At 31.0% G+C, this 15,641-nt stretch overlaps 2 protein-coding genes across 6 annotated transcripts; both read left to right on the top strand.

Annotated features, from left to right (window-relative positions):
- Positions 1 to 7,076, top strand: LOC108321538 (nuclear transport factor 2). Of its 5 annotated transcripts, none has more exons than XM_017553329.2 (10): positions 1 to 248; positions 690 to 916; positions 1,276 to 1,461; positions 2,919 to 3,219; positions 3,343 to 3,581; positions 3,670 to 3,844; positions 4,090 to 4,211; positions 4,304 to 4,366; positions 6,267 to 6,330; positions 6,422 to 7,076. In XM_017553329.2, exons 3-10 carry the CDS (start codon positions 1,276 to 1,278, stop codon positions 6,661 to 6,663), a joined length of 1,392 nt encoding a protein of 463 aa, XP_017408818.1. In that variant the 5' UTR covers positions 1 to 248; positions 690 to 916; the 3' UTR covers positions 6,664 to 7,076. The 5 variants fall into 5 exon arrangements, with proteins under 5 accessions (XP_017408818.1, XP_052736451.1, XP_017408826.1 ...); XM_052880491.1 differs by having other exon boundaries at positions 690 to 926; XM_017553337.2 differs by lacking the exon at positions 690 to 916 and having other exon boundaries at positions 1 to 256.
- A 3,043-nt stretch (positions 7,077 to 10,119) lies between these two features.
- LOC108337081 (mitochondrial import receptor subunit TOM5 homolog) lies at positions 10,120 to 11,985 on the top strand. Its single transcript, XM_017573530.2, has 2 exons — positions 10,120 to 10,312; positions 11,660 to 11,985. Exons 1-2 carry the CDS (start codon positions 10,226 to 10,228, stop codon positions 11,735 to 11,737), a joined length of 165 nt encoding a protein of 54 aa, XP_017429019.1. The 5' UTR covers positions 10,120 to 10,225; the 3' UTR covers positions 11,738 to 11,985.
- The last annotated feature ends 3,656 nt before the right edge of the window (positions 11,986 to 15,641 follow it).

Here is a 15,641-nt window from a genome sequence, read left to right as displayed (position 1 = left end):
ACGTGGGAAAGGCATCTTAGAAAAAAGGAAAAAGCAACAGCGGGAGTCATCGTCTCTTGTGATCTCCGAACACAACACAAACACATACTAAGCTTCAGAATCTTTACTCTCTCTCTCTCTCTCTCTCTCTCTCTCTCTCTCTCTCTCTCTATCTATCTCTTCCCACGCCCTTCAAGGACTCTGTCTTGTTCGATCTCTCTCTCTCTCTCTCTCTCTCTCCTTCATAACTCGTGTCTTCAACCAACCAGGTACGCACGTGCGTCTATAAACTCTTTTTTGCCTAATAATAGTTGTCGGATACGCTGGTTTTCGGTTATGGTTTTTTTTACTAGCTTCCTTCCTACCTGATCTGTCAATACCGCATCGTTTTGGACCAATTCCTCTCCCTTTCAGGATGTACGCTGTTTTTCGTTCCAGGCTTTTCTCACTTTTTCAAAATTCGTTAACTCCTTTGTTTACTCTCCACGATTCCAATGGTTCCGATGTAGACTTTCATTCTGTTTAGGGTTTTTACTAGGATTTTATTGTTCTCGTGATTTGTGGGTTTCCGCTTCTAAGTCGTGTAAAATTGCTTAACTGTTCCAATGTTCACGTTTCTAAGTTAGGATAACGAATATAATGCTCTTTAGTGGCTTGATTAGGGTGTTGTATTGCGTTAGCACTTATATGCTGTTTCAAATTTACTGTAGTCCTCGCACTTGACCTGGAACCGGGACATTGGTTTAGGCATTCTGATCTTCACAGTACCTATCTTCTCGTTTTTCGAACAGCTATTGGCAGCGTTTCGCCCTTTCGCGTGTGATTCATAACATTCAGCTTCATCATTTGTTTTAGGGACGATTGGACGAAACAACATGTGGTGACACTGGCTAGCAGTCTCGAGAGTTTCTTGTTTAAGGGATTCGTGTGTTTTATAGTTAGTGAATGTGAAATTTCATTCTTGTGTATCTCTACCTACATTTGTGTTTTCCCCTTTATTTGTAGGTTCTGATCTGAAGCTTTGCAATTCTGTTCGCCCAAAATCTTGATTTGAAGACACCTAGTTTGTTTTTGGATTAGTTTCTTTTGTGATTTTTTTTGCAGATTTTTAAGAGTGTTTTTGTAAAAAAAAACTATTATTTTTTTAAAAGGATTTGTTTTTTGTCCTTTTTAGGACATATAAGTTATGCAAATTCTTTTTGTTTGTTTGAGATGGGGTGGCAAACTTATATATCTCTCTTACTTTCCATAATTAATGAATTTTTCTGCTTTACATTAATGTAAAATTTATTGCAGATGGCAATGCCGGAAACCATCCCTCTGACTACTCCCAGTGCTCAAGTTGTTGGAAATGCCTTTGTGGAGCAATATTATCACATTCTGCACCAATCTCCGAACTTGGTGCACAGGTTTTATCAGGATTCAAGTTTCTTAACCAGATCGGACAACAATGGTGTGATGACAACTGTGACAACTGTACAAGTAAGTACATAATCTACCAGGTCATGCATCTGTAGTTCAGTTCTTTGATGATAAAACCATATATTGTTTACATACAACGACATCTAGAATAGTTATCCAGATAAATATTTTTAAAATTGTGAAAGATATAAGGAGACAGAATGCTGGGAAATTGTTATTAACTCTTTGGAATATCTGTGACCGTTTTGAAAATAGTTCTTTTTGACATGCGACATATTTTATATTATGCCTTTTATCTTAGCACTGTTTATAAAATAAAAATTATTGAACTGATGTTTCTTTTTAAATTTTGAATTAAAACTATACAAGATTAATAGGAAGAGGATATGGAGAAAAATTTGTAATCGAGTTTGTGTAAGGAATCTAGTATATGAATCCTGACGGTTGTTTCTTGCAGTAATTTAAGAATAAGAGATGAATTTTCTGGGATTTATGTAGAATTATTATTATAATATACTTAATAAGGAGAATTAATTGGTTGTTAGGTTTATTCTGAAATAAAACTCTAAACTTAACAATGCTTCAGATGTCATCCATAAGATTTTTCTTAAAGGTATGATAAATTGCTCTTTTCAAACAAGATGAACTAAGTATTGGTTGGTTCAAAGGAGGGGAAGCGAAGGGAGGAATGGACACCTGTACTTGGTTTGTGAGTGGAGGGGAACAAAAACAAAATATTTTATCCTTGTACTTTATTCTTTTACAATTGATATTAAAATGATCAAACTTAGGTATTCAAAATAAGGATTATTTAGTCAGCACAGTTCACAGTGTTTAGGCTTCCCCTGTTTCCAAATACGCCTAATATTGGAGGGGTTGGGGGCTAAAAATGGGAAGGAAAGGATTTTATTCCCTATTTACCCTCCCTTCATTCCTTGCCAACCAAATATTATGCAAGAAATCTGACATGAGAAGTCACGGTAAAGGTATGTTTGGAACAAAACTATAACAAGGCTAAAGAATGCTAGTCACTGATGACACTTTTTTTTGTCACAAAAGTTGTGGCCTTGAAGCACAGGCTAAATTATCGATTTCTTTCTGCCTTTGTATCACAATGTTTAGGCAACATGGATACTTTACATTTGTCTACGTTAGATGATTACTATCAGCCCATCTTGTGTCAACTCTTCTATATGTTTGAATCATATTGTTTCATCTATAATTTCTCTATCTCCCTCTATCACTATTGATAGGACTACTATCCATCTAATTTTCACTATGAATTTGGGGCGTGTACCACTTTCTTCAAAATGTTCAAACAGCCTATGGCAATATTCATGCTTTTTGGTATACTTAGCTAAATACTTTTATAATGTGATATAGCCTGCTTGCTCCCTTGCTAAATACATTTGTGACGTAATGTGTAGTTTGTGTTTGTGTAATGTTTATAGACCCTATTAAGCTGCCTATTAGTGGCTTGGTTTCTGATGAATTTCCTTGCCTAACTGTTGGATCAGGAAATCCACGAGAAGATTATTTCCCTGAATTATGAAGATTATACAGCAGAAATAAAAACTGCAGATGCTCAGGAGTCACATAAGGGAGGTGTGATAGTTTTAGTTACTGGGTGCTTAACTGGGAAGGATAATGTGAGAAGGAAGTTCTCACAGACATTCTTTCTGGCTCCACAAGAAAAAGGATATTTTGTCTTAAATGATGTCTTTAGGTACATTGAGGTGAATGATGCACCGCAGTTAAATTCTGCCTCAGTAAATGTCATCAGTGAAAATGCTGAGACAGTGCATGAGCCAGAATCAGGTTTGCATGATTTTTCTCAACACACACCCACAAACATGCATATAATATCTATGTTTGTATATATTCAACTGTTATTTGGTTTACTTAACTCTCCATTCATAATTTCTTCTTCTGTACTTCTAGAGGAAACACATGCTCCCAAAATTCTTGTGGAAGACACTGCAACTTCATCAGTGGCAGAGGATGAAAACCATAATAATGGCAGTGAAGTCTATCATCCTCAGGATGAAGAAGAAGGATCAGTTATTGATGAAGAGGTCGCTGAACCCCCTACCGACTTAAGTCAGAATGAAATTGTTACGGTTCAAGATTCAACTTCTGCTGCTCAGGATGATGCACCAAGGAGATCATATGCATCCATTGTGAGTTTGTTCTTATATTTTCTCGCCCTATGTTACTCTTCTGCTTGTTTATATTTTTATTAGATTAATTATGTTCATTTACATGAAGGTAATGAAAAGTAATGTAGCATCTGGCCATGTCTACGTTCCCAGCCGAGCTGCTAGAGTGGCATCTGCTAAATCCAGTGAACAATGGTCTACTACTGCCAAATCAACCCCTGTGCCTGAGTCATTTGCTCCTATTGGTGATAGTGCACCTGAGAGTAGTGACCTTCATGAAGAAGGTATACATTGGTGCTCATTGACATGCTTGGCAGTCATTTTATTTTTCAGATCAGTCAACTATGATCTAGACACATCTTCCTCCTTGGCTTACTTGTTTCATCTAAAAATAACTTGTGAGCAGAAGAGATCTAAACAAATACCTGAAAGAAAAGGAGGCAAAATAATTGAAGTTTATAACTCCATATATACTGTTGTATCTAATTCTACTTTTAAAATCAATTTATCTGTTTTTTACTCTTAACAGTTGAAGGTCACTCCATATATATACGAAACTTGCCATTTAGTGCAACAGTTGAGCAACTTGAAGAAGTCTTTAAGAAATTTGGTCCTATTAAGCATGGTGGTATCCAAGTCAGAAGTAGCAAGGTCTGTGGATTTTACTGTCTGCATTTTCAAATTAACTAAGCATTTTTTTGAGGCAAGCTTATGAGCTATACTATATTTTTGGTTTCTTGCAGCACGGATTCTGTTTTGGCTTTGTTGAATTTGAGGAATTGAGTTCCATGCAAAGTGCACTTGAGGTACATATTGTTTATTGAGCTTTTGATCTTTTAGCCATGCAGTGTTGTTTGTTTATTTGCCCACAGAAGAAGTAGATGTCCATAAGATTATACTTTTAATATCTTTTAGTTTATTAATTGTGGTACAAATTAGCATTAGTGTGTATCGATGCTGCCGGTAATTCCCTAGCTTTAGCTTGAGTTGAGAGTATTTTCTGCATCATTTGCTCATAATACATTCCACATTGGTAGAAATCAGATTAAACCAATATGTGAATGCCTTTGGAAATGGAATTATTTTTTCTGTGTTTAGCATACAGGTGGTCTTGTTAGACGTTTATTGAGCATGTTTGTGTTGTAGTGTTATGAAAGACGTCAATGGATCTTATGATTTAGAAGTAATAGGGGATAACTCAATTTACACATTAACTGAGATAGAATCCGAGAAGATAATATGAACAGGAGACAATCCTGACCTCACCAACTAGTTTTATTGGTCAAAATCCAAGTTATCAAGTAATATCATAGTCTATCCTAATTCCACTAGAAGGGTACGCATCAAGTCAGGTAAAGGGATGCATTGGAAAAAATTCAAGTCTCACATTAACAAGATATAAGACTCAAGTATGAGTAGGGTGACACTTCACAAGCTAGTCTTGTGTGATTGAACTCAAATTACACGGTGGTGGCAGAGCACATTTTAAATTCTTTAAAAGGATCACGTGGCATATTCATTATGGACCGTGTCCGATCCGAAATCCACTATGCCTTGAGATAGATTTTATACTACTGGATGGGGTTGCCTTGCCTATATGATTTAATGAAACATCATTTGGCTCTGGAAATAAAAAATTCAATAGGTTTTCTTTTACCTTTTTCGTTGGAAACTGTCCCATTTAATCCACTTTTCTAACTGAAGCGTATATTAATTAGTCTTTTTCTCACATGATTGAATTACCATAGGCGAGAGTTTCAGTTTCTTACTTAGTAAGCGCCATTTAAACTCGCTCCCTCTCTCTGATACATCTGATCCTGAACTAATCTTCTCTTCTACCTCGTGTCTTCTCGCCCACCTCAGCATTCCCATCACCGCTACACTTTTCTGTGCCCTTGCTGACTCTTCATTGTCAATACTCACCACCATAGGGAAAAGCTAGTCTTATCGAACATGTATAACAATTTCTTTTGAAATGGTTTAGAAGACTCAGAGTGGTTAACAAGTAAACTTAATAATCAATTTTCTCTTTGTTTGGTAAAGTGATGCAGATAATTTGTCATAATTAGAAAACTATGTACAATGCTTTCGTTGTTGCACTACATAAAATATAAGTTCACTTTTAATGTTCTGGGCCCTGTGAATTTTTGGTGATAGGCCCAGATGATTTTAACCTTCGAAAAAAAATGTGATACGAAGCCATAGATTCCTTTGCCTAACTGTTTGAGGAAGTAGCTTGGTACTGTGCTGCGGCTTGACTGTATGTAGGCTATTTATATAGATGAGACCAAGTGGGATTTGTGATGTTGTGAATTTGTATTCTTGCTGATACATTAAATCTGCCAAACTTTCTGATACATGGCATCTCTTTATTGTTTTGCTTCTTGCCTGACGCATTTTATTGTTAAAAAAATTGTTCTTTTATAATTTTTATTTGCTTATTGGTGTACGTGTCAAAAAGGCAATAATCCCCCACCCCCCAATCACATGATTTATATTTTCCATTCTCTCGTCATTGTAACACTGTTCCTTGCGCCAACCACAAAAACAAGTCAACCAACTTTTTTACTTTTCACCAGTGCCTATGCGAAGTATCATTTTTTACTTTTTACTTTTCTCGACAAAGTATAAGATATATTTGCATTTTTTTTTCTGGTTTTACCGACATGTTGCTGATCTAGGCACCTTGCTAAAAACTAATTTCAGGCTTCACCTATCTCTGTTGGTGAGCGACAAGCTGTTGTTGAGGAAAAAAGAACTACTACACGAGGTACATTGATATATTTTCATTTTTACTTTTATATTGAGTTAAACATGATCATTTTTAGACGTTGATTATACTTTTTTTCTTCTTATTCTAGTAAGCGGTAGTGGGAGAGGGAGGTATCCTCCAGGAAGAGGTGGTTTCCGAAGCGACAGTTTCAGAGCACGTGGGAAGTTTGGTGGTGGACGAGGTTATGGCAGAAATGAATTCAGAAACCAAGGAGAATTCTCAGGGCAACCTAGGAGTTCTCAACGGCCAAATCAAAATGGAGGTGGGCGTGGTGGTGGACGTCAAGGTGTGGGAAATCGTAATTCTACACCATCATCTTCAGCAGCATGACCATATTGGCTAATTAAATAAGAAAAAAGACAAACAAAAACAATACAAAAGAATCTGGTGGGTTGATTATTTTTTATAGGAAAAGGAAGCCAAACACCTTTTTCTTTTCCCTTTATTTAGGCATGAGTTCAGGTTTCTGACTATCATCAGTGCAATCATTCAATGGAAGATTAGAGAGTTCATTAGTACTTGCAGAGGTGTTTTGGAGATAGGTCATGTATTTCTTTTTTTTCAGTACCAATGCTCTCTTCTTCCATCTTCCCTTTTCCCAAGTTATTGAGCAACATGTGTTCCTGCGATTGAGTTGTTACACGAATCTCTATTGTGGAGGGTTTATATGTAAATTGGTACTATGTGTATTCTTTTCCTTTTTTCATAAACTTAATGAAAACTGTCTCTACGATTTTAACCCATGAGCAAGGCCGAGTGTAACACTACAATGTGCATGTTCTCTTCATCGGTTAACACTGTCAATTTCTTTTTCATAATGTTTGTTCGAGAGTGCGTGCTCTACTTTAGACGTTCTCAGAGACAGATTATTTCATCTGTACAGCAAAAGAGGTTGCAAATTGCAATGTTACAGGAACCTACGAGAGATGTCGTCGTAACTTGAACAAACATTCAATTGTTTTAAACCATCCATTAGGAAATTTTGATGATTACAATCTGATAGAGCATAAAAGTAGAATATACAAGGATAACCTTAAGTACACTGATGTAATATTTAGAGTGCATTTTAATAAAAGGAAGATTATGATAAATGGTGAAAGATGATAGCAATGATGCTAATATTAATTACAATAGTAATGGTATTGTTTAGTTTGGATATTATTGAATAAGAAATGTATTGAAACAATCCAAATTTTATATTATTTTCATATAAAACTAAAGATAGTGTCAAAATATATAAAAAGAAGTAATTCTCTCCCCCAAATAACTTTATTTTACAAAATTGAATTAAACTTACATTTATTTATTTATAAAAGTAACAAAATTAATAATGGTGGTATAAATAATTATAAGACATGCTGATAGTAAAAATAATAATAACAGTAAAAACAATACAGCAAGCAAAACTATAATAACAAAATATTGAGCAAAGGTGATACTATGATAGTAATCTATACTTATATAAAAAAGGAATTTTCTTTTTGATATTTACATTTTTCTTTAATTTTATTTTTAAACGACATTTTTTAATTTAAATATTTATTTTTAAAATTTAATATTTTTTTTAAAATTAAATAAATAAAAATTATCTGTAAAATAAATAAAAACTAACTATAATTAATGTGTAAAAATTATTTATATTTATTTTTATGATTATAATTTAATTATATTTTATCATAGAAAAAGTAAACACATGTGTTTTCACTCGTTATTATAATGAAAAAAAATTCAAATGTTAAACCACCGCATTAATTATAATAAGAGTATAGCAATTACAAGACTTATAACTGTCACAACAATGATGAATATTATAATAATTATAATTAGGATAATGATACTTGATAATATTTTGTTGACAACATTTTTTTAACAATATTTTAACATCATTTACGTGTTCACGATTAATAATAAATGACACGTAAATGATGTTAAAATGTTGTCTAAAAATTGTTGTCAAAATATCATTATCTAATAATTATAGTTAAAAAATAATAATAATATTAGTTGAGGTGATATATATATATATATATATATATATATATATATATATATATATATATATAAGTAATAATTTATAAAAGAATATAAGAAAAGCGGTGAGTTACAATTATTTTCTAATTTAACTCTAAAAAAACCTGAAATGTGATGTACCCTCGATATATTAAAGAATAAAGACATCTTATTTTACTGTAATCTAAATAATTGATAATAATAAAATGTGAAAGATGGTATGTGACTAACAAAGAAACTTGTAATCCTCTTTATAAAGAACTTTAGTATTATTTTAATAGAGGATATACATATATCAAATTAACTCTTGTAATATAAATTTGTCGTTATAAATTTAAGGTAAACTTAAAGAAAAATATTTATTAAAATTATTGTTATATAAAATGGATAGTACAGGTTGACATTAGTCAAATGTGAGTTCTAAGTACGTAAAAATGATTGATTAAAAAAAAGTACATAAAAATTTGGGTAACTATGCATATCATTATCAAATCCAGTGAATTATGGATAAAGTGAATTCCTTTCTATTTAGTTTTTGAAACCATGAAGACTCTGATCTAGTTGTTCAACAAGAAAAAAAATGAAGTAATCACGTCCTCATAATTAAGATTAAAATGTATTTTTATATCTAAATTGACACTGTGTAATAAAATTTGAAGATTAATTTTTATTTTTCGTACAAAGCAGAATTGTTTATTCAAAGTTTGAATTGACATATACCAAACATTGAAAAAAATGCACAATGTTCCTTTTCCAAAACAAACATTATTGACATTCAATTTTGAATTAAAACATTTCATAAATTTTAAAATTATTTAAACCATTTATATTATGTTCTAATATATTGAGATATCTTTAATAAGTACATGTGTTCATCAAACAAGTTGTCATCGTACATCAATGACTTCTTTTTTATTTCTTTAATAATATCGAGATTTTTTAAGTCTGAAAGATTAGGATGCTTGCTGTTACCTTCCAACACTTTTAGAAACATATACATCGTAATAAATACACTAATTAATTGAGTACACTAGTAAATACACTAATTAGACGATCTAGGTTAGACATAGTAAAAATAATTTTAGAATATTCTAATTTCTTCTAATCTTTAATTAAACAATATTTATCTTATTTATCACACCAATATTTTTAGAGTAATTAAATCGAGATGACATGTACTGACCACATCATCTAAGTTTTATTCTTTATATTTCAAAAACAATAAATAGACATCTTTTCCTAATAAGTTATTGATTCAATACTCCGTAAATGGCACACATATTTTAGAAATAAAAGAAAATTTTAGAACATTTTACACACAAATATTTTAAGAAAGTATATTTTCCAATACAAATGTTTTAAAAAATATTAAATTCAAGAACTCTTTTGTATAAAAACTCCCCTTAAGACATGTCATAATAAATATCTTAAAATTAAAACTTAATATTACATAAGATCTTAAAATATAAAATATTTTGATATCAATATATATATATTTATAATATTATTTTCAATATTTTAATAACTTTTTAAGTTACGAAAACTTTAATACGAATAAAAAATTATAAAACTATTAGTTGTTACAAAACTCAACTGCTAACATAATTTTTTTAAAATTATAACATTAAAAAAACATTACATAATAAAATAAGATCTTATATGAATTTATAAATTATTCATTTTAATAAATTAAATATAAACATTTATATTTGCCCCAGAAAGAAAGTATAGAAAATAAAAAAACAAAAGAAGCTATAAAGCAAAGATAAAAAAAAATAAAAGACTTAAGAGCGGAAAAAGCAAAACGAAAAACGCAAAACCCAGAACCCTAATACCAATCTCTCGTTTGTGGTGCTTTGCTTTTGCCTTTCCTTCCACATCAATGGCCGACTCTGTAGTTTCGATTCAGTACCTCAAGGATTTCTTCAATTCTCAAATCTACGACGATGAGAAATGGGCCTTCAACGTGGTAATCTCTCTGTCTAACGCATTCTTGTATTCGTTTCGCACCCGTCCCGTTCGTTTCGTTATCCTTGCGTTCCTATTTGTTTTAAAACGTAATTGGTTCCAATATAGATTGGTTTGATTGCTATGTCATCAAATGAAACTGCTAGGGTCTGTACCTTGTTTTTGTTCGATACAGGAGAATGGAATCAAGCAATGGTCCCAAGAGTGTTTTGAAGTTTTACAGTTTTTATATGTGAAATGAGACTCTTTTTGAACTCTAGCTGTTCTGTGTGTTTTTATGCTAAGGTGATTAGGAAGAAACTTGATTTATTTATTTATTGTGGTAATGGGTTGTCATTATCCCCGCCGCCCATGTTACTCATCGTTGCAACATAATAGCTACGTGACGAACCCATGATTTTATACCTTGTGGTGTTGGATCAGTTGTACCTGTCATTTGGTGGGAATGCTATATGGAGGTGGTTCAATTCTTGATTGAATTCGAAGATCCCATCCGAATTTATGGATTCTTTTGGGTTATGAAGCAACTGTTGATTGCATTTGCATCTGTTCCAATTACACGCCACGCCTTTATAAGTCGTTGTGTTGATGATCCTGTGGCTTTTGGGTATTTGTTCCTCTGGCTAGCTGTTACCGTTGTTTGTTATATTATATTACTTTAATGTTTTGAAAATGTCTGTCCTCTTCTCATTGACTGCATCTTAATGACAATGGCATTGCCCTTTGTTCGTCTGAGAGAGAAAATGAATGGGGAAAGAAAGAACATTTTGAAATTTGAATTGAAGAGAAAACCAAAGGAAAGAATAATTTGAATTTTTGTTTCTAACAGTCAACTTTTCTCCTTTTTCCCGTTTCTATATTGTCTCTTCTACTGAGCATAAGAGAATACATCATTGTCCAGTTTTCCCCTCCTTTCTATTTCTCTTTTCCTCTCACCCAAAGAGAGCGTTAGTTTCGTAGGAATTTAGGCGCACTCTGTTGTGAAACATTATTATCAGTTTTTCCAAGAAGCTCTTAAGACATGATGCACGATCTGTGATTATTGTAGAAAATATAGTATGGGCAGTTGAACCCTATAAATTTCTTATCCTAGGAGTAATGGATAGATGCTGTAACTTATTACCTATACTAGGCAACCACCGAAGTTTCTGGTTAATTAGGACATTCATGAGCTTAGTTTTACAGGAAATGCTGGTAGTAAGTGTGGTTGTAGAACATGAATAAGATTGTTGCACGGGCTATTTAGTGATTATTGCCGTTTAGTTTTTACTTAATTGTAAAGGTATTTCTTCTTTAAGCTTGATTTATCTTGAATAAATGTTGATTCTCTTCTTTATTTGGCATGTAGAAATTGCTGCGTGCTGCGGGACTTTTTGGAGGATCAATAGTACTTATGCGAAATTATGGTGACCTTATGGCAATCTGAAAAAGTAGCACAAATGACAAGTTCTCTGCCATGAGTTGCTATTATCTACTTAAACAGTATTGTGATGTCTAGGTTTTTTGTTTTTGCTTTATTTTTCAGTAATTTGAACATGAAGGAGCTTCATTGGCATGACCATGAAGCCTTTGATGAGCGATGACGATGCTTTTCCGAATGGTTATGTTATAGTACATTCACATTTCCTTTGGCAAAACATGTTTTGGATATAAAATAACTATTTTGGATGTTCATAGATTTAACTCAATTTGGTGTATAAAATATAGTAGAAAGAAAAAAAAATTATTATATAGTAGTTAGGTCAAATCTCATCTGTACAAGAAAAAACTCTTATATTTAGTAAGTTGTTGTTGGTTCTCAAATCAAAGCTGTTGTATTGGCATGAAAATACCCTGCTGCATATATGCTGCATATCAACTTCAACTATCATAAACTATCAACTATAATTTAGGAATCAACTTCAACTATATCAACTGGGAATGACAAAAATGGTCAAGTCTGATAGGCCATTCCACTAGTCCAGCCAAAAAGGCAGATTAGGACAACTTTTACATTCACTTTGTTTAAAAAGTTGCCCGGTGACAATTTACTTCCGTCCTTTATTATTCCCCTTTCATCTCATATTTCGAACCCTAATTTGCCATTGCCTCTCATTTCTCATCTCCTCCAGACTAGGTGCGAGGTCGGCAAGCACCACCACATGAATAGGTTGACTCACATTTGACATCATTAAAAAAATTGGAATTTTGACATAATTTGACATCACTTTGTTTAAGTAAGTAGTCGTTCAATTAAATTAGGCAATAAGATACTAAATATATAATGACTTACAAAATAACTAGAAGTAGAAATAGTTTTTATAAATGACACTTAATTATTTTATTAGAAAGTCAAATTATAAATAGAAAGATAACTTAATAGAACCACATGTTATAAAAGTTACCATTAGTCTAGAAAACCATTATCTTCCCCTTTTTTTTTACCCCTTTTCTAAATTTTTGACATCTTTGCACATCGATTTGAAGATCATATATTACCATAGGAGTCTTAGCTTAAGCATAATCCTTTTGTTGATCAAAACCTCCAACACATTTTTCTCTTTTTTTCTTGAGTCATTATGAGAAGATTGCATGCATTTCAAAAGGTTCAAGATGAATTTTTGTATGTAATCATTAGTGTGTTTCATTGATAATTTCTTTATAGGTAAAGTATCATGTGAGAATTAAAGTCTTTAGAGTATAGTTGAGTAAGAAGTCTAATTTAGGTAAGAGAAACTATTAATTTTCTTAGTAATGTTTTGATTGAATAATCTAATATAGGTATGATATGATCTTTGTTTTGTTATGTGAATTATAACATGTTGATATGTTTGTTATAACTAAATTGTTATTGAAAATATGTGGAGATGTTATATGTTTGTGTGGGTACTGGTTTATTTATATATATATATATATATATATATATATATATATATATATATTTAGTCAATTTATTATATCTTAAGGTACTTTTGAAATAAAAGATGATACTTTTGAAATAAAAGATGATACTTTTGAATTGAGAAATGAGTACAATTGTCTAGAAAGTCCAAATTGATTATCTAATATATTTGAGGTTTACGAGATTATGCATACTCGTTGGCATTGTTGCATAAAATGAATTTATAAAAATTTAGATAGCTCAAGTCATGATACGTGTTAAGTAAGCTTTGTGAAAAAAGGCTCTCAGGAGTTTCCATTACTGGGCGAGTACTGGTTGAAATTCTGTAATTTTTTTTCCCAATGCCTGATTATTGGGTGACTCAATTCCTTCAATTGATAAAATAAATTAATGAAAATCTAATAAGCTTAAAAGGGACTACTAGTCATTAGATAAATTAGGACTCATAAAGCGAGTAAACCTCTAGGAGTGTCTTGTTAAACAAGTGTGGATGCTCGTTAGGCTAAGTAGAGATTGAGGTTTTGCAAAAATCTACTATGAATGCTCGTTAAACAAGGTTATACTAATTCTACTAATATTAGACTCACATAGAAAAAGAAATTAATTGGTGAAACTTGATGGATGATCGTATCACCTCGAGGGACATTATGAAAAAGGATATTGTCTCATAGATGGAAGGAATTTACTTTGTCATATGAAAAGGCTTAATTTTTTAGATGTGACTTTATTGAGTAGGAGACTATATGATGGGTAAAACTTCTAAATTTAATTCAATACAGTAGTCTTTCGAAAATAGAATCGAATATCTATTTATTTAGAATTGTTGATTATAGATAATACGAGAATGAAACAAGTAAACTGATAAACTTAAATATATGACTTTGATTGGTTGCTATCAAAATGTTATTTGCATAAGATTTTTGTGTAATGAAAACTAAATTACTAATGTTTTATAAAATATTAATTTATTCTTTTTTGTGTTTATATTGGTTTTAGTTGTAATAAAATTATAATACACAAGAGCATATGATGTTTTAGATGACCGAACTTAGTAAATTGAAAATTATTTTTTGTTTTAAAAGAAAAATTAAATAATTTTATTTTAAAAGAAATTGTAAATATTATTATAAGATAACTCTTAGGTACTATACAAAAAAGAATCTATTAAAATTATTTAAGAAGTGTATCCTTATCCATAGCATCCATTAATTCTTATCCATATTATTAGATAGAAATTGACTTTTTTTTTAAGAAAACCATTGCTTGTATCGAAGTCTCAACGAAAGGAACATATACACTCATACAAAAAATAGAGTTTAATTACAATGTCCCTGTAGAGGTAAAGCTTTTTATGCCAGAACTTAGATATAATAGTATTTTCATCTTAGTAATTTTCGTAACGTGTGTTATTGAAATGAAACTACAATTTAGTATGATATTATATCACTTTTTTTACACTCTTTAATTGTTAAAAAATTATTGTTAACATGTTTTTTAAAATGATTATTACAAAAGCTAACAAATTTATGAGGCATGGTTACTTAAATACTACACACTAAACTTCAAACTAATGGTCAAAATGTGGGAGTTTCTTTGTTGTGTAATTGCTTATTTGTAAAGGTTTAGAAGGCCATTCAACGTCAATCAATCCAGCAATGCCCTCGTTGCTAGATAAATTCAAAACCTAATACACAAATATAAGTAAAGAAAAAGTGTCACGCTACTAAAACAACTCTCTCACTTTTGTATTCTATGAAATAATGTTAACAAATTAATTAAAAAAAAGTCATGTTTGAAAATAATTTTTATGAAAATGAGTGAAGAACCATCACATACTAGATTATTATGTGAGAAAAGGCTTTTTATGTTGGTTTTTAAACAAGTATAAAAGAAGGAGTATAAAAAATATTCGATTTTTTATACGGGTTCTAAATCAGTTGTAAAAAATTTCACATTTATACCAATTATTTTGAAAATATATATAAAAATTTTTTGTACTTATTATTGTCAGAACATGTATAAAAAGTCTTTTATACCTGTTACTTCAAGAACAGATATAAAAAGTCTTACATTTTAGACTTATTATTGTAAGACCCATGAAAAATATTTATAGTAAATTTTAGTATTTTATTAGTAATAATAATTTTAATGGATAGAAAAATATAAATTTTGGATATAAAATTATAGTAATTTTATAAGGAGAGGTTAAAATTTTTGATAACTTATTTAGTATTTTTTTTTTTTTTTTTTTTTAAGAAAATCGAATAGTAAAAAGTGAATAGTGAATAGTAAATAGTAAAAAGTAAATAGTAAATAGTAAAAAGTAAATAGTAAAAATAAATTTTCAGCATTTGGATTCCTTAGCATGGAAGAAAGTAGTAGGTAGAAATTAGGATCAGATTTGGTGAGAAAGTGATTGAAATATTATTTTTAAATAATATTAAAATAA

The sequence above is a fragment of the Vigna angularis genome, chromosome 1 (assembly GCF_016808095.1).
Source record: "Vigna angularis cultivar LongXiaoDou No.4 chromosome 1, ASM1680809v1, whole genome shotgun sequence".
NCBI lineage: Eukaryota > Viridiplantae > Streptophyta > Magnoliopsida > Fabales > Fabaceae > Vigna > Vigna angularis.
This window is presented reverse-complemented; position numbering and strand designations above follow the sequence as displayed.